The 19,883-nt window shown below is 39.9% G+C and overlaps 1 protein-coding gene across 1 annotated transcript in view; it reads left to right on the top strand.

The window, feature by feature from the left end:
* Positions 1 to 1,085: 1,085 nt before the first annotated feature.
* IL5RA (interleukin 5 receptor subunit alpha) overlaps positions 1,086 to 19,883 on the top strand; it is a 42,201-nt gene continuing 23,403 nt past the window's right edge. Inside the window, exons 1-9 of the mRNA XM_004033512.5 lie at positions 1,086 to 1,227; positions 4,256 to 4,324; positions 4,808 to 4,892; positions 6,974 to 7,119; positions 7,964 to 8,102; positions 11,481 to 11,634; positions 11,714 to 11,901; positions 14,304 to 14,449; positions 17,387 to 17,525. Of these exons, the coding sequence (XP_004033560.2) occupies positions 4,811 to 4,892; positions 6,974 to 7,119; positions 7,964 to 8,102; positions 11,481 to 11,634; positions 11,714 to 11,901; positions 14,304 to 14,449; positions 17,387 to 17,525 (994 nt within the window). The 5' untranslated portion in view covers positions 1,086 to 1,227; positions 4,256 to 4,324; positions 4,808 to 4,810. The remainder of the gene's footprint in view (positions 1,228 to 4,255; positions 4,325 to 4,807; positions 4,893 to 6,973; positions 7,120 to 7,963; positions 8,103 to 11,480; positions 11,635 to 11,713; positions 11,902 to 14,303; positions 14,450 to 17,386; positions 17,526 to 19,883) is intronic.

Raw genomic sequence — 19,883 nt, 5'->3', positions numbered from 1 at the left:
AACAACAAAAAGGGGAAACAAAACTCCTTATAATTCTATTATTATTAGCAGGGACAGAACTAATAATGGTCCTATTAAACTTGCATCATTAGGCAGGTCATGTTGATTCTGGGTATAACATTCTATTCTTGTGTTTTGGCTCAGTAAGTGAGATGCTCAAATCCGTGGCAAGGTGAGTCATATTAAAACAACACCTATGGTTTTGTTAGTGCTTATATAAATATAAGACATCTGTTTTCCACCGCTCCAGATAATTATGCAATTAAAATGAGAACATATATTCTGCCAACATTTCTTAGAAAATAAATGAGCTTCCAAAATAGGGTATAGGGTTTAATAAAATATCTCAGGAAGTTTCAGAGTTAAGCAAGAAATCTACAAATAAAGAAACAACAACCGAAAGTAGAGAGAGGCACTTTATCTAACTGAAGGAGGCGTTCTGCTTTTTCTTTCTGGTAGGGGTTCTTGGATTTCCAAGATTGTTTCATTGTATATAAAATGTACCCAAATTTGCTGAAATATGTCACTTGGTTTTGTGTTCACTAATGTATTTACCTAAAGCAAGGTAAGCATATTTCCATGTAGACAGAAAAAAGGATGAAATGGAACCAAAAAAAGGGGGGGAAAAGGAGAGACAGAGAGAGAAGGAAAATTAGAATATTTTAATATTCATGAGCCTAAAATTAATAAACACATGAAAAGTGATGGTGCTTTTATAGCCATGTGAATAATGTACTTAGTACTTGCTTTAATGAATTACCGTACTGAACATTTTATTACCTGGCATGATTCCTATTTTAAGTGAATATGTCCTCTTTCATGGTTATCAAAAAAGGAATTTATGTAGCTATTTATTAAAAGTTTGCATTTCAAAGCAAAATAAAGTTTTAAAAGTTAAATCACCTCATTTGTTTATATTATTTGAAACACTGCATGGGAAATTTTTAGGCAAAATACCAAAAGTGGGCCAGGCTTGTTACACACTCCCCAGCCTGCTGCACTCCTGACCTAACTCATTCCTCTGTTAGGTTTCACCGCACATTGCACATTAGGGCTGTGCACTAATTTGCTTCTATTCCACACAGGGCCAGGCACACTGAGCATTGGTCCTGTGCCGGACACTATGCTAGATGCTGGGGTTGCAGCCACGAGCGTAGACACGACAGACACGGTCCTCGCCATCTTCTGTTGAGTACTGATCGGAACAAGAGGATCGTCTGTAGACAGGTACGCCCAGGAGCTTGGATGTGAGATGACAAATTGCACCATGTGCAATTGGCAGGAAATATTTCGCTACTGGGATATTTGTAGCAAACTCTTTATTTTTCCAAATACTCAAGGTGGCAACACCATTTCCACTTGGACTGACAGAGAGTTTTATGTTTACAGCCACAACCTGAACTCCTGAGTTCTATTTTAGGACTATTTCAGAAATTTAATCAAAAGTACAGTAGTAGTAAAAAAAAAATTGCATGCATGGTAAGTGGTCCTTATTATTCATTTATATATTTAGGAATGTGCAGTTTTTCATTGGGGGGTAATGCAATATACCTAGGTAAACATGTCTTTTGCAGTTTATACCTTGGTTTATTCTTCATCCCCCAACAGATAACTTTTATTGCTGATTATACTGTACAGGATAAAAGAGAAAGTAAACTCTTCATATTTAAAAGCCTACCAGAGCATGAATCCTCTCAGTTGCTTTACAATTTCTGCCACTAAGGTTGAGTCTGGAATTAGGTGTTACCACAGTTGACTCAAAAAGGTTTTAAAAACAGGGGTGCCAGTATAACTTTGGTTATAAAACAAACGCCCCAGGCAGAAAAATAAGTTGGGAAAAAAAGAGGGGAAAATATTTGTAAGTCTGAACTTCAGTAGAATTTGACCAGTTCTCAAGAACGCTGGGGAAATCCACTGCTAATTGTCAAAATTTTACCAAACTTCCTAGAAACACCTATAGGGAAGGAGACTGTGGTTGTTTTCTCCAAAATTTCAAAAAATATAACACCTATCAGAAACTAGATTTTTAGAGAGCACTTGAGGAATTTTAGATTGACTCAATGAAATGTTATATGAGCAAGTAGATCATGAGATCATGATTTATCTTAAAGATTGAGCATGTCTTCCTGGTGATAGATAAACAACCTATAGTGGCTTCATTCTGCTTAGTTTGCATCTTATTTTAACAATTTAATGGTTTTCTGCTCGATTGGTAGCCATGAGAAGAATGAGTCGAACATATTGTCGATATATATGTTTAAGCTAATGAAGTCGCTCTATTCTTTTATAGTGAAATATGACCCAGTTGACATCTATATAACAGTGTATCTTTGGATTAAAGAAATGGCCTGAAGAGATTTGTTGTTGTTGTTGTTGTTGTTTTAAGCAGGGACAAGAAGTATTAAGGGGCCACAGAGAGTGAGCAGAATTGTAGAAAACATGGTATCAAATCCTGAAGCTCTAGTAATATTCAACCTTATGTAAAATTTATCTGACTCACAAAAAAAAATGTCATTCTTGTTAATATTTAGACCCCTACTGAGTACCTTGTGCTGCCTATAGGACAACAGATTTTGTTCAAAAGCACCTCTTTTTAAATATAAAATATAATAATGAGACATGAAAAAGTTGTCTAGTTATTTATGGCCAAAAACTAATAATCAAAAATTTTTTGAATGATTAAATTTGAAAAACAATTCTATTTTTAGCAGCTATAAAATCAGAATACATGAAAAATTCTAGGGGAGAGTGCTTGCTCATATAAAATATTCAATTATCTCTCCACTGAGATATTCAACAGTTTTATTATTTACTTCAACAATGTAATTGCAAAGGATAAATACATGTTTATTGTTTTTACAAGTACACTTATAACATAGTTTTACTTTGCCAGTCAGTGAAAGTCACAAAGAAATATTAATTTTGCAGTTTTTTCTGACCTAGAATTCCTATTATTGAAAATTAGTGCAAAATGAGAGCATATTTAATATTATTTCAGGAAATGCTGACATTTTAAGAAATCACCTTCATAACCTAAAGAGGAAGCTATCTTTGTTGCCGTTCTTAAGGAATTTTTATCTTTGCTTCTCAGGCTTAGTAGATTACTAGTGTTTTCCCTTAATTCATTAAAATTCTCACTTGTTGAAAATTTTTAAAAAATTATAGAGTACCTGCTTTTGTTGTCATCGTCATCGTTTCGTTTTTTTTTTTTTAATTTCTACATGGTGTGAAATCCTCAGAGAAAAATAAACAGGATTTTAAAATCAAAATTGGCATACTTCTGATTAACAGTACTTAAGTTTATTTGACAAGGAATTGAGTGATTTATATGCCGATCCTTTCCTGCTGCTGTGGCATTTTACCAGTTTCATTAGTAAGTTCAGCAGTAATTGTAGCAACTTAAGTAATAATTTAAGAAGTAATAGTGAAGTTAAGAGTGTTCTGTGCTATTTCCTGGAGGTATTCATTTAGCCCAGGTCTCCTCCTGTGGCTCTACTGGAATTATATTTGGAAAACACCAAGCCACTTAAATAAATGTTTTAAATGAAATTATAAATCATTTTAATTAGTACCATAAAGTGGACAGAGCATAGGCTTTGCCATTGGAAGATCAGAGATTGGGTCTAGGCTCCATTACTTAACAGCTGTTTGATCTTTGGCAGATTATTTCAGCTTTCAGACTCCTTTCCTTCATGGGTAGGAAGAATGTCTGTGGAAGGGATTTCCATCATGTATAACAGCCACATGTGTCTGGTACCAAATCTCTGGGGGGAGCACGTGGTAAGAGAGTAGGAAGAACTCCTGTGTAAAAGTGAGGACAACACAGGGGGAAGCCATGCGTGTTATTTGCCTTTGAAAGTTAAGTTCTTATGAAATATGCCTTTCAAAATGTGCAGAAGAAAAACTCAAGACTTCTCATCTACAATTCCCAGAAAGAGATCACCGACTCTCCTCTTTGACATGTAGAACAGGATGCCGAGACTTTTGTGTGTGTTCACACTGGGTTATCACATATCCAGCTCTAGATTCCTTCTCATTGCCCAGTTGTTTCAAGGACATAGAAATACTGTCTTTATTTTCCCCAGGTCTATCACTGTGTTTTTCAATTCTTTTGTGACCCGCTCCGTTTGGGGGGCGGGGGGGGGGTGGGGTGGGGGGAACAAAACAAATCAACAAACAAACAAAAAAAAACTCTTCAAAGTCAAAGTACCACAAGTTGATTCTGGATTGGTGATACAAAGTTTCTCTTTCTCAGGCTACAGATTGTTTTAGATTGAAGTTTCCTGTCATGTTCGCTCATCTTTAAATCCTCATAGTGAAAAAGGTAATGTTGTTTATTTCTTTTGCTGACTATGCTAGAAATTCTGCTGTTCAAAGATCTGCTCTGGTTTCTTGCCGAAAAGCAATCCCTTCCTATTTGTTTCCTTCTCTTCCAGCTTTGCACATAACTTGGGTTCCACCAGGAATGTCTCTTCCCTGTTGTGTGCGTCAAGGACTCTAGTTCACCCTTTAGATGGCAAATCAGAAGTCTCTGCTCCTATTGTACCCCATACACACCTTTATTGAGGCAGTTTTTCAACTGGTTTACATTTATCAATTTATATTTCATTCTGTCCTTCAAACTATGAATCTACATTGGAAGGGCAAAGTCCAACATTAGGTCATGTTTGTACTTTTTGCGCATAACAAATATGCCATAAATGTCTGTTAAATGGCCAAACAACTGCATTTTATGTTAGAAAGCAGCTATCAGTTTTTCTTAAAAATAGCAACAAGAAGATTTTGGTATCTCCCTTGTTTTCTGTAGGATATGATCATCGTGGCGCATGTATTACTGATTCTTTTGGGGGCCACTGAGATACTGCAAGCTGACTTACTTCCTGATGAAAAGAGTAAGGACCTTCTATTCAATTCAATAATGTTTATTTTTAAAAATATGTTAGTAAAAGGATAACATTATTTCCTCTTAAACTGTCGATTAGAACATTATATATGGATTTTTATGAGACAATATTTATCCCCATCAGAAGACAGATGCTTTAAACATGCCATATTTTAAGAAAGCAATGTTGGCTGAAATGCAAATGTTATGCTACAGTGGGAAATCAAAGTCAAAGTGTGGGTGTCCGGGCACCATGGAATAAAGCTGGCGCCAGTGGTCGCATTTGGAATGTCTTCTCACACAAGGGAGTAGTTAGAAGGCCCCATGACCAAACGTTAAGAAACTTCCACTGCATTTTGTCCTGAAATCTGCCGATGTTATGTATTTGATGTGATGACAGAGTTTAAGGAAAATCATCACATGGTCCCAGTCTAGCATTGTCAACAGAACTACCTATGGTAATGACAATGTTGTATCTCTCTAATGTCCAATGCAGTAGCCACTAGCCATATGTGACTATTGCGCCCTTGAAATATGGATAGTGCAACTAAGGTAATGAATTTAAATTAATTTAGGCCGTATGCAGTGGCTCACACCTGTAATCCCAGCACTTTGAGAGGCCGGGGCAGGTGGATCACTTGAAGTCAGAAGTTTAAGACCCATCTGGCTAACATGGTGAAACCCCAACTCTACTAAAAATTCAAAAATAGCCAGGTGTGGTGGCACATGCCTGTAATCTTAGCTACTTGGGAAGCCGAAGCAGGAGAATAGCTTGAGCTGAGAGGCAGAGGTTGCAATAAGCTGAGATCGCACAACACTGCCCTCCAGCCTGGGCAACAGAGTGAGACTCTGTCTCAAAAATTAATTAATTAAATAAAATTTCAATAGCCACAAGTTGCCAGTGGCTACCATAATGGACAATGCAATATAGACAGGGCTCTAAAAATCCTCATGTGGTAAACATGGATGTAGAGGTGTGGAAGTCTGTTAAGGTCAATGGATAAATCCTGATAACTTAGTAAATGAATAAAAGAAGGTTTTGTAGTTGTGTGCACAATACCGTCCTAACTGTGGTACAAAAAAAATTAAAAATTGCATAAATATATGCCCAGAAAAAACATAACGAATATATCATATGTTAATTCCATTCTTAGTGGTACAATTATTTTAAAAAATTTATTTTCTTCTTTTTGCTTATCTGTGTTTTCCAAAATTTCTTCAATAAACAGATATTGATTTGTAATTAAACAAAAGCTTTAATTTTGAAAGCAAAGTCAGAGAATGGCTCATGAAGGGGGAAGAAACCTTTTCTTTCTGTAAAGCCCTATTTAAGTAAGTTTGCTTGCAAATATTTTTGTCTGTGACTCATAATAAGAGGTAAATACATTTTTACATTATGTACCAGCACACATACAAATATATAACTACCTTTATGTAGTGGAAACGAGATTCATGAAACAGCTCTTATTACGTTTGATGCACACTGATATTTTCTATTCTATTTTTCTTCCACATTATTAAAACAAAAATTCTGGTCACAAACCAATACGTTGTTATTATTGCCTGTTAATGGATAATGACTCTCAGTTTGAAAATTATGGTTATAGTGAATAGTGATATAGTAACATGTTCATATTTCAATAAAAATATAGGTATTATAGGTAAACACCTGGACATGGGCAATGTAAAAAAGATGTTAAAAACAGTTTTGAAGAAACCTCTTCTAGGACAGGCGTGGTGGCTCATGCCTGTAATCCTAGCACTTTGGGAGGCTGAGGCGGGGAGATCATTTGAAGTTAGGAGTTCAAGACCAGCCTAGCCAACATGGTGAAACCCTGTCTCTATTAAAAATACCAAAAAACCCACATTAGCCCAGCGTGGTGGCATGCGTCTGTAGTCCTAGCTACTCGGGTAGAAATAGCCACTTTCTCTTTGCCCCGGTGTTAAAGGCACGGAGGAACAACTGTGTCTGTGGTGCTGGCAGGTCCAGGACAGCATCTGCAGGGCAATAAATATTTGAAAAGTTTTAAAAGTGCTGCCTATGTCCAGTTGAACATTGTGTTGTTTCTTTATTCTTTGAATCAACAACAGTTTCACTTCTCCCACCTGTCAATTTCACCATTAAAGTTACTGGTTTGGCTCAAGTTCTTTTACATTGGAAACCAAATCCTGATCAAGAGCAAAGGAATGTTAATCTAGAATATCAAGTGAAAATAAATGCTCCAAAAGAAGATGACGTAAGTGTTTATTCTAATGGATATCCTTATTGAGAATAAATATGCATTTTGACTGCATTTTCTTTATCAAATAAAATTTTGGATTAAAAAAATAACATTACTGACAGGCTCTTTGTTATGTTACCAGTAGAATAGTGTCTCTCTAAGAATGCCTGTGAGCTAGCGCCGGGTGTATTGTTCAGCGTTAAACAGCATCGCAGAATATTTTAACTTTTGGATGATTCTTTCCCTTGAGGAAGAATGTTTAGTAACTTTTTAGGCACCATGGATTGGATACTGGTTTTCTGTTTCCCATAAAATTACCAACAGAACAGGAGACAGTAGCCTAGTAAAACAAGAAGTGAGCAGGCAGAGTGGAGAGTCAGGGAAACTAAGTTCAAAACCCAGTTCTTCCACTTCCTGCCTTTGCAATCTGGGACAAGTCATTTAGCTTCTCAGAGCCTCAGTTTTACCTCGGGGCTACATTCAGGCACCTGCTACATATTAGGTGTGCAATAAAGTCAAACAAAGGGAGAAGTGATTCATATTCACTATTTTTCAGTCAATATGGAATTCTAGAGAATTTTCTGTCAAACATTGACCTCTGGGGAGATGGTGGTCAAAGGGAACTTGAGTTTAACTGTAATATTTTGCTTGTATTTACAAGAATAATGTGTTCATGTGTCATTGAGAAATTACTATGTTGTTATTACAATGGTTTTGTTTTGACTTTTTTTCTAGCAAAACTATTTCATTGCATCTTACTAATCATTTAAAAAGTAGAAGAAAATGCATGTTTGATTAAAATAGCTCTCTTAAGTCTAGTTCTCTTTTATGTATCATGACTTGTGGGTTTTATTTTTAGTATGAAACCAGAATCACTGAAAGCAAATGTGTAACCATCCTCCACAAAGGCTTTTCAGCAAGTGTGCGGACCATCCTGCAGAACGACCACTCACTACTGGCCAGCAGCTGGGTTTCTGCTGAACTTCATGCCCCACTAGGTAAAGCAGGCCTCCAAAAGTCCAGTTTGTATGTTTTGCACTTTGCAAATGTGGAGAAGTAGAAAAATTAACACTAACTCACTTTTCTTTAGTCAGTCACCCGTTCTTGTCAAGTACTCTCCCATATCAACAACATCCTAACAAAGGCTGCTGCCACTTCTTATCATAACCAACTGAATTCCATCTGGCACATTCTTGCAGAAATATCCACTGTCTCTGCATTGGCCTCCAGTGGAAAGTTGGTGTTTCTGATACTTAGAATCAGTAATACTTCTGATCAAACACTGAAGTGCGCACACACAACAGGGGAGAGAAAAGAGGAGAAGCAGGCTACCAAGTCCTGGGACATGTGGGTGCACCCAATAACCATTGTCTTGGTCAGTTGAGCTCACGGGTAATTTTCAAACGACTATTTTCTCATATCACCAGCTGAAAAGACCATACCTCCTGAATTGTATTGGTGACTTAAAACAGAATCATAAAGATCTTCTCATTTACTTTTTTTTTTTTTTTTTTTTTGAGATAGAATCTCCTTCTGTTGCCCAGGCTGAAGTGCAATGGTGTGTTCTTGACTCACTGCAACCTCTGCCTCCTGGGTTCAAGCGGTTCTCATGTCACAGCCTCCCGAGTAGCTGGGATTACAGGCATGCGCCTCCATGCTGGACTAATTTTTGTATTATTATTATTATTGAGATGGGGTTTTGCCATGTTGGCCAGGCTGGTCTCGATCTCCTGGCCTCCAGCCATCCACCCGCCTCGGCCTCCCAAAGTGCTGGGGTTACAGACATGAGCCACCATGTCTGGCCCCATGTACTTGTTATAACTTGTCTAGACCACATACCAGCCAATTTGCAAGGGCTTGATCCCAAGTACAGAGACTAATCCAAGGTAGATACAGGATCACAGAGATGGGTTATTGTATGTGGCTTACGTCAAACCACCAATCCTCCTTTCTATAATGAACAACTGGATTTTACCTATGAGGCACTTTGCAGCTTACATTTCTACAATTCTAATTATCCTCTGAACACTCTGATACAGGATGACACTAATAAAAATTATTTCTGTTTTGAACCAAGTGGAATTCACTTAAGTGATTCCTTGGATGAGAACTATAAGACAAAGAGTTGTCAGGATCTCTAAAGTGTACTTGGATGTGGACTTTCTGGTCATTTAATGCATGGACAAATATATATTAGGTTGGTGCAAAAGTAATGACCAAAATCACAATTACTTTTACATCAACCTAATATATGCATATATACATGAACTGAATAAGTCAATTTGCTTTGAGGTAGTTCTTCTTTTTGTCTGTGCAAAAGCACAGATATAAAGAAATCCATCTTTAACTTCTCTACAGGTAGTAAGAGTCTCTCTCTCATCATCTTCTCCCTCTGCTTCTTGAAAGACACTGGCTGACAGTGATAAAAATGATCTACAGCTGACTTAAGCTACGATCAAAAGACCCCCTTCTATCTCTCAAGGCTCCCACTTGAATGCGGTCCTTCCTGGCCCGGGTGCAAGAGCTTGTTTCCTTCTCTGAGCAACCACCACCAAGGCCAGTGTTTCCCACAGTGTATTTTAAAGACCAACTGTTAATACAGCAATGAGAGGTTGAAATGAAAACAAGCCTTTCTAGTCACATAATTTGAGAAATCCTTAATGAAGCAAACATAAAAAGGTTGTATTTAAAATCTTGGCCGGGTGCGGTCGCTCACGCCTGTAATCCCAGCACTTTGGGAGGCCGAGGCGGGTAGATCACTTGAGGTTAGGTGTTTGAGACCAGCCTGGCCAACATGGTGAAACCCCGTCTCTACTAAATATACAAAAATTAGCTGAGTGTGGTGGCACGTGCCTGTAATCCCAGTTACTCGGGAGGCTGAGGCAGGAGAACTGCTTGAACCCGGGAGGGGGAGGTTGCAGTCAGCTGAGATCATGCCACTGCACTCTAGCCTGGGTGACAGAATGACTCTGTTTCCAAATAATAATAATAAAAATAATAATAAATAAATAAAACAAAATCTGAAGGTTTTGTTTTTTGAGACAGGGTCTCACTCTGTTGCCCAGGCTGGAGTGTAGTGGTATGATCTTGGTTCATTGCAGCCTCGACCTCCCCAGCTCAAGTGATCCTCCCACCTCAACCTCCCGAGTAGCTGGAACTATAGGCACATGCCACCACACCTGGCTAATTTTTGTATTTTTTCTAGAGTTGGGGTTTTGCCATGTTGCCCAGTCTTGTTTCAAACTCCTGAGCTCAAGCAATCTGCCCGCCTCAGCCTCCCAAAGTGCTGGGACTACAGGTGCATGCCACCACACCTAATTTTTATATTTTTTGCAAAGACGAGCTTTCACCATGTTGCCTGGGCTGGTCTCAAACTCCTGGGCTCAAGAGATATCCACCCGCCTTTGCCTCCCAGAGCACTGGGATTACAGGCATGAGCACCGTGCCTGGCCAATTCGAGGTTTTCTTAAAGTTCTAGTATATGAAAGAGGACTTTAACATGCTAATGTGCATCAAGTCTGCAAAGTCTGCAATCTTGCAGTGTTGTCAAAACTCATTTCTTCTGAGCAGCAACCTATGTAATTCATGAAGAATTTGGATACAACCTAATGAATCACACAATTCTAGGATGGAAAGGGATACTCAAGACCTTCCTGTACCAACCCTCTCCTTTATAGTTGAAAATACAGAGCCCAGAAGAGTGGGGGTCAATGTCTCACAGCTAGTTATTAACAAATGTGGCATTAGAGCACCAAAGTTGCTGGACATCAACCTCAAAATGACAATATATTGTACTTCTCTTGAACTTCCACACATTTATTGCACAAACACCACCCCCAGGCCCCAAACAAAATAGCTGGGAAGCTCTTGAATATCAGAAATGGGGACTTTATAATTCTAATTCCATATCTCCAGTAAGTTGGCCTTTTGTAGTTAGTAGGTTTCTAGAAATATGTGATCATGGCTGGGCGTGGTGGCTCATGCCTGTAATTCCAGCACTTTAGGAGGCTGTGGGTGGATCACTTGAGGTCAGGAGTTCAAGACCAGCCTGGCCATCATGGTGAAACGCCAGCTCTACTGAAAATACAAAAATTAGCCAGGTGTGGTGGTACACACCTGTCATCTCAGCTACTTGGGAGGCTGAGGCACGAGAATCGCTCCAACCCAGAAGGCAGAGGTTGCAGTGAGCCAAGATCGCAACACTGCACTGCAGCCTGGGTGACAGAGTGAGGCTCTGTCTCAAGGGAAAAAAAAAAATGTGAAGATGATTATTTTTTGGTGATGAATACGATGTTCACATCACTATAGTTCCAAAAGAAGCATGAAATTCAGTTTGCCATGGCAATGTTTTGTCCTTTTTATTTTTGACTACCTAGGGTCTCCTGGAACCTCAATTGTGAATTTAACTTGCACCACAAACACTACAGAAGATAATTATTCACGTTTAAGGTCATACCAAGTTTCCCTTCACTGCACCTGGCTTGTTGGCACAGATGCCCCTGAGGACACGCGGTATTTTCTCTACTATAGGTTAGTACTGTACCTATTTTTACTTAGGCAAATGGTTGTTTCCTGCAACCTCATAAAACTCGTGAATGTTCCAATTTAGGTATGGCTCTTGGACTGAAGAATGCCAAGAATACAGCAAAGACACACTGGGGAGAAATATCGCATGCTGGTTTCCCAGGACTTTTATCCTCAGCAAAGGGCGTGACTGGCTTGTGGTGCTTGTTAACGGCTCCAGCAAGCATTCTGCCATCAAGCCCTTTGATCAGCTGTTTGCCCTTCACGCCATTGGTAAGATCGACTTAACCCAAAGCTGAAATAACTGAATTCGGAATCTCAGCACTGGAGGGAAGGGTTATAAAGATCACCTAGTTTTACTACTTTTCTGATGCCAAGTAAGCATCAGACCCATGTTTGAAAACCACTGGGGCAAGGTTCTCCATTCCAACACCACCAGTGATTTTTGCTGGATAACTCTGTGTTATGGAGGGCTGAGCTGGGCACTGTAGGATATTTAGCAGCATCTCTGGCCTCTACACACTAGATGCCAGTAGTATGCCCTTCTGTCCTTGAGCTGTGACTTTTAAAAAAGTCTCAGGCTTTGCCAAATGCCCCTCAAGGGGTAAAATTTCCCCCAGTTGAGAATCACTGCACCAGAAAAAGTGAATTTAGCTGCTTAAAAGAGACCATTTAATCCTTCATGAGTTCTGACAGGTTTTGTGAAATTTCTGCCCCTGGGTCCTGTGATGGACTAGTGCCACCCCAGGTGATTTGAGTCCCTTCCCTATAGAATAGCCTCTCTTAGCTGTTCATAGGCAGCACGTTTCCCATCCAGAAGCCCTTCTTCTCCCAGGCTAACATCTCTCTCTCTGAATTTCTCACTGTTCTGGCCCATCTCCTGGATGTTCTGCAGCTCGAATATCTCTCAGTGTGCAATTCTCAGCTCTAAAAATTCTATTCATGGTTTTGTCTGCTCAGTTCTCAATAGAGAAGACACTCTCCCTCATCCCAGATAGTTCTATTAGTGAAACTCATCAGGCGCTCTCACATGGCATTCTTAGTTATGGAGATTCCAGATTTCAATGGTGGGTGGTTATTATGGGCTGTGGGGCCAGACTGCCTGGATTTGGATCCTGGCTCCACCACTGGCTGAGTGACCTTGGACAAGCTGATCATTCCTTTGTGCCTAATCTTCTTATCTGAAACAATGGAGAGGAATCAATACTTCCTGTGCAGTCTTCGTGAGAATTGTGTTACTAATGATAAAGTGCTTAGAACAGTGCCTGGCATAAAGGTTTAATAAATACACTACAATATTATTCAGAAGGTATGATTTGGCTGTGACATATCTATATCCAATGGAATATAACTTTGTGTAAAGAATCATAGCTCTTACTAAAGAGGTTATGCAATTCTCTCCAGTAGTATATTTCTTAGGTCAACTAAAAATGTCACTTTCATGAAAATAGGCAATAAAAGATGCTGAGGAAGACCTAGGAAACAATGATATTAATATGAAAATGGATATGATCTAGTACAGACCACAGGAATTCATTTTTCTTTTATGATTTTCATTTTATTGAGGCTGATTCCTAGGATTACTAAAATAAATAAGTACTTTCTTGGTTAAGAATTTTCTTCATAGGGTATAGGAGGCTCTGAAGCCAGTGGATCCCACTCCTAGCTTGTCCCTATTAATTGTGAGATCTAAGTCATATTACCTAAGACAAGGACACTCATTAAGAATTCATTTCTCCTCACCTCACCGGACCATAAGACAATCAAGTGAGATCTCAAGGGAAAGGACATTAGAGTCCTAAGTAAAGACAAATTTAGCCCAATCCACTTTTTTTTTTTTTTTTTTGAGACAGATTTCTTGCTCTGTCACCCAGGTTGGAGTGCTGTGGCACGATCTCGGCTCACTGCAAGCTCCGCCTGCTGGGTTCACGCCATTTTCCTACGTCAGCCTCCTGAGTAGCTGGGACTACAGGCGCCTGCCACCACGCTCAGCTAATTTTTTGTATTTTTAGTAGAGAGGGGGTTTCACCACGTTAGCCAGGATGGTTTCAATCTCCTGACCTCGTGATCCACCCGCCTCAGCCTCCCAAAGTGCTGGGATTACAGGCGTGAGCCCCCACGCCCGGCCCCGATCCATTCTTTTTGATGCGAAAGAAAACTGAAGCTTCCTGCTCCATCCCCCAAACAAACAAAAACCAAAAGACACAGTAAACAAAATGAAATTAAAATTAAAAACTGAATCTCAGAAAGGGGAAGTGATTTGTTCAGGGCCACATACCTACTGGGAAGAGGCAGGGCTTGGTGGAAGGTCCAGGGAAATGTTCTCTCAGTGGTCAGGTTTATTCTGGGCCTGGTACAACTTGAGTAGTAAAGGGGGATGGTGGGTGAGTCTTGCAATGAGCTGAGGGGGGAAGAAATTCAAGCATTCAACTCTATTTGGAGTAGTAATCCTTGTAGTTTCCAGAAAGGCTCTCTTCTTCAGCACTATAACACAAGAGTATTATGGGAGGCCACCGGCTTCCTGTGGCTTGGAGATCAGTTGATTAAGACCTGATGGTAAATATTTGAAAAAAGCGTATCTTAGAAATGCCTTGAGAAGTGTGGGTGGATTGGAGTTATCAGCTTTGATCACTGATTCTAAAAAAAAATCACTGATCTTTCATTCCCTAACTTAGATCAAATAAATCCTCCACTGAATGTCACAGCAGAGATTGAAGGAACTCGTCTCTCTATCCAATGGGAGAAACCAGTGTCTGCCTTTCCAATCCATTGCTTTGATTATGAAGTAAAAATACACAATACAAGGAATGGATATTTGCAGGTAATTACTCAGATCATTCCAATATTTGATAACAGACATTTGTTTTAGAAACATTTAAAAAATTATCTTCAGTGACTGCAACCAAGTTACAGCTTGGTACTAACAAGGTCAAAGTTACCTTAATCTACCCAGGTATTATAGATATAACCAAATAGATATAAACCAAATCTTACTGGCCTTTTGTTTTGAAAGAACATACTTTTGGTTGAAACTAATACAAAGGATTAGATACAGACTCATTGGTACTAGTGCTGGTTAAAATCTAAAATGATAGACGGGTGCAGTGACTCACACCTGTAATCCTAGCACTTTGGGAGGCCAATGTGGGTGGATCACCTGAGACCAGGAGTTCAAGACCAGCCTGGCCAACATGGTGAAACCCCATCTCTACTAAAAATACAAAAATCAGCCAACGTGATGGCGCGTGACTATAATCCCAGCTACTCGGGGGCAGGGGCTGAGGCAGGAGAATCAGTTCAACCAGGGAGGCGGAGGTTGCAGTAAGCTGAGATGGCGCCACTGCACTCCAGCCCAGGTGACAGAGCAACATTTCATCTAAAAAAACAAAAAGAAAAAAACAAAAAACTAAAATAATGCAGCTACTATAAAAACAGTATGATGAATTCTCAAAAAATTAGAAATAGAGTTCCCATATGATCCAACAATTCCACTGCTGGTTATATATACAAAAGAATTGAAAGCAAGGATTCAAAGAGATGTTTGTACACCCATGTCCATAGCAGCATTATTCACAATAGCCAAAAGCTGGAAGCAACCCAAGTGCCCATTAAATGAATGGATAAGCAAAATGCAGCATATACATATAATAGGATATTATCCAGCATTAAAAGGAAGGAAATTCTGACACATGCTACCACATGGAGGAGCCTTGAGGACATTATGCTAAGCAAAATAAGTCAGTCACCAAAGGACAAATACTGTCTGATCCTACTTTTATGAGGTTAAATAGTCAAACTCATAGAAACAGGGTAGGATGGTGGTTACCAGGAATTGGTAGGAGGGTGGAAGGAGAGGTATTGTTTAATGGGTACAGAGTTTCAGTTTTGCAAGATTAAAAGAGTGTTGAACATTGGTGACAAAACAATGTGAAACTATTTAATATCACAAAGCTGTACACTTAAAAAGGATTAAGATGGTAAATTTCATTATATGTATTTTACAATTAAAAAAACTCATTAGCACTAATAGACAAAAATTTCAAGGGGAAAGGAACTGAGAAGAAAGCCAATCAACATTTCTTGAGCATCAATTATGTGTCAAGCTTTATTATGTGTTTATTCCATCCTCACATAATTCTATGATGTAATTACCATTCCCATTTTATAGGAAAGTGAGGCAAAAGAGATGAAGTAACTCTCCCACAGTCACAAAGCTAGGAAAAAAAATAGGATTCCAACTTATGTCTTATAGAGAGTAGACAAAGCCAATTCAATTAGATTCAACAAATATTTACAAATTGGCTTCTTTGTGAGAAATAAGACTGTTTCTGCCATGGAGTGACCCAATCTTGTGACATACTTGCCCAGCCTTGGGGTTGCCCTCCCACAGGAAAAGCCAGTACAGCTAGAGATGGAGTTGTGGGCACAGAGCCTGCTCTGCAGAGAGGAATTGAACGGAATCTGTAAGGATGAAGAGAAACTAGTCTGGTGAGAAAACATGAGAAGGACTTTCTTAGCCAGAGCTTCCCAAAATACTTACACTGAAGGACTGTGTGTGCACGTGTGTGTGCGTGTGTTTTTATAATGTCTAATCTACCACAGATTGGTGCTTTTGTCAAATACAATAAAAATGATTTGCTAGAAAAAATTAAATATAGCCAAAGACATGTAAAGTGTCAGTTCGCTGATCATGTGTGTGGATATCATGGCAATGTCAAATTGCTATCAGAACTTCCAAATTGCAGTCATAATTTCATCTGTATTTAGCCCATCACAGGCCAGTAATAAATAGTTCCTGACTTGCACCAGCCTACGAAAAGGAGTAACTTTATGCTTGAGAGAGTATGGTTCTTTCAGTCAAGTGGCAAGTAATTCAGTCTGCCTGGATGCCTGGACATAAGACCAACGCTGAAATCATGACTCCGTATCTGACATCGTGATTTCTCCCAGAGTGGCTCTATAAGGTTTTGCTAAAAAATAAAGAAGTGGCTTCTTTTTTAAAAAACCATGACCATGGGCAATGGATGCCACTGAAGAGTTTTACACAACAGAGAAATATGTCTACATTTGCAGAGGAAAAGAAGAATTTTGGTAGCAGCATGAAAACTGGATGTGAGTGGGGAGGGCCCACAGGGACATATGATATGAGTTAGCGGCTACTGCAAAGGTCCAAGCAAAAGATAATAGGAGCTAAAATAGGCAATGGTCACAGGGCTGGAGTGAAAAAGGGAGAAACACCTCTGGGGGTATTCAAGATACAGGTGTCAGGAGCACATTTCTGGTACAGAGGACTAGCTGGATGGTGGCGACCATGATCGGTAGAAGGAAAAAGAAGAAGGGCTCATTCATGAGAAAATAGCTTCATTTCAACACTAGGCAATCTAGCGTTCATGTGGTATTATTTAGTAATGTGACTATAGATTATGGAGAGACAAGGTGAGGGAATAATGCATTCTAGCATAGGCCACTCCAGTCTTTCAGTCTGGAAACATCAGCTGGGCCTGGATAGGAACACCTGGATCTTGACTGTTGATCATTTCGTATATTTTGGTTACAAGATAGCATTCCACTGAAGGGTGACTGCCAACACATCCACACTAAAGCACCTAGCATAAACGAATTAATATGTGCCCTGTTGATTTTAAAGGGCTTGCTGAACAGTGAGTCACATGACCTATATAGGACCTCCCATTCTGATAATTGGCAGAACTAAATTAGGTGTCTAGAGATTCTTCTAATGCTATCTTTCCCCACTTAGATAGAAAAATTGATGACCAATGCATTCATCTCAATAATTGATGATCTTTCGAAGTACGATGTTCAAGTGAGAGCAGCAGTGAGCTCCATGTGCAGAGAGGCAGGGCTCTGGAGTGAGTGGAGCCAACCTATTTATGTGGGTAAGTAGCTTATGTTTATTTTACATTGGCAGCCTTCCTTGTGATCAAAAAAGGTAATCCCAGAAATGTACCCGTTCACTCGTGGGTCTTAAAATGGTTTCATATCTCTATTGTGACTAAGTTTCTATCGGTCTACTGCCTTTTCAATCAGGAATAGATTTGCCATGAAGCCAGTGAAGTTTTTAAGTGTCCAGGCTTCTCATTAGCACCAACCCTCCTAGACCTGGTGCCTGTTTTTTTTCCAAGTTTTGTTTCTACTTCTATCCATTTTTTAAATTAAACTTTTTATTTTGAAATAATTATTACACTCACAAGCTGTGGGAAGAAATAATAGAGATCCTGTGTCTCTTTCATCCAGTTTTCCTCAAGGGTAACATCTTACAAAACTATAGTACAATAGTGGAATAGAATATTGGTGTTGGTAATCCAGATCTTACCGATTTCATCAATTTCATATGTCCTCATTTGTTTGTTTGTTTCTTTTTGGACAGAGTCTTGCTCTGTCGCCCTGGCTGGAGTGCAGTGGCGCCATCTCAGCTTACTGCAACCTCTGCCTCCTGGGTTCAAGCGATTCTCCTGTCTCAGCCTCCCGTGTAGCTGGGACTACAGGCACATGCCACCACACCTGGCTAATTTTTGTATTTTTAGTAGAGACAGGGTTTCACCACGTTGCTCAGGCTGGTCTCGAACTCCTGACTTCAGGTGATCCACCGGCCTCAGCCTCCCAAAGGGCTGGGATTACAGGCATGAGCCACTGCGCCGAGCCATATGTCCTCATTTGTATGTGTCTGTTTGGTTCTATGCAATTTTAGCACATGTTTAAGTTCATGTACCCATCACCACAGTCAAGATACAGAGCAGTTTCATTATCACTTGTTACACTTTTATAAATACACCCATCTCTCTCTCCTCTCTTCTATCCCTGAACTCTGGCAACGACTGGTCTGTTCTCCATCTTTTCGATTCTCCCATACCTAATTTTGACTTTATACTTTTTTAAAAAAAGAAGGTTCCAAAACTGAGTAATCTATAGGGGCCCACAAAATCTGGATCTGTCCCTGAGCCTTCAGCCTAGCAGATATAGAGTATAAAAAGGTCCATGCATCACCGGGACTCCTGTGTTAGCTCTGCAACTGTTTATGTTAGGATCAAATGGACCAGTTTGCTTGGCAAGTAAGATGGGCATCGTCTCTGTCAGTGAGATCCATGAAGGATAATAATATACCCAATGGCAGCTATGGATGAAGGGGCACATTTCCAGTCTTACCCTGACACAGATGTCAATTCCACACCCAGGACATGTGGAATTGTACCTTGAAGACAGAAAATTCATACCCTGTGTTGGCCGGGCGTGGTGGCTCACGCCTGTAATCCCAGCACTTTGGGAGGCCGAGGTGGGCAGATCACGAGGTCAGGAGATCGAGACCATCCTCGGTAACACGGTGAAACCCTGTCTCTACTAAAAAATACAACAACAAAAAATCAGCCGGGCGTGGTGGTGGGCGCCTGTAGTCCCAGCAACTCAGAAGGCTGAGGCAGGAGAATGGCGTGAACCCGGGAGGCGGAGCTTGCAGTGAGCCCATCGCACCACTGCACTCCAGCCTGGGCGACAGAATGAGACTCCATCTCAAAAAAAAAAAAAAAAAAAAAAAGAAAATTCAAACCCTGTGTTTGCTATTATCCAGGTGTTTCCGGCAAGTCAACATAGGCATTGTATGAGAGAAGGAAACAGTTAAAAAGCAACTAGTGCGTCTCATGTGTATGATAAACCATTCCGCCTGGGGAGGCACACACACGTCGTTAACTGTTGCACTAGGTCTATAAGAGCATGGGATGGTGGGAAGAAGACTGGAGCCTTACATAAAAAGCCCAGGTTTAACATTCAGCCTTTACAAGGATTGATTGTGTATCCCCAGACAAATAGTTTCTCTCTGTTTCCTAGGGTTCTCAAGATAAAGGAGATAACATCCAGCTTTCCTGTCCCACAGCGTATCTGAAATAAAAACAACAGCAGGGATAGCAGATTACATGTGTTTTTTTAATTTTTATTTATCTATTTTGCCAAGCACTATGCTAAATACATTATCTTAGTCCTATCAAAAAACTTGTTTGGAGAGTTTAGGTAATTGGCTTAACTCTGTTCTGCATGGCCAACAAGTGGCAGGGATGGGACTCTAACCCCAGATTAACTGACTCTAGCACTTGATCTCTGGACACTCTGGCATGGTGGGACAGGATTCTGCAAGCTTTAAAGTGCTGGGTAGATTAAAGTCTTATTTAAGAGATCTTGGGGATGGGTGCGGTGGCTCACACCAGTAATCCCAGCACTTTGGGAGGCCGAGGTGGGCAGATCAGGAG

The sequence above is a fragment of the Gorilla gorilla genome, chromosome 2, assembly GCF_029281585.2.
Source record: "Gorilla gorilla gorilla isolate KB3781 chromosome 2, NHGRI_mGorGor1-v2.1_pri, whole genome shotgun sequence".
In the NCBI taxonomy this organism is placed as follows: Eukaryota; Metazoa; Chordata; class Mammalia; order Primates; family Hominidae; genus Gorilla; species Gorilla gorilla.
This window is presented reverse-complemented; position numbering and strand designations above follow the sequence as displayed.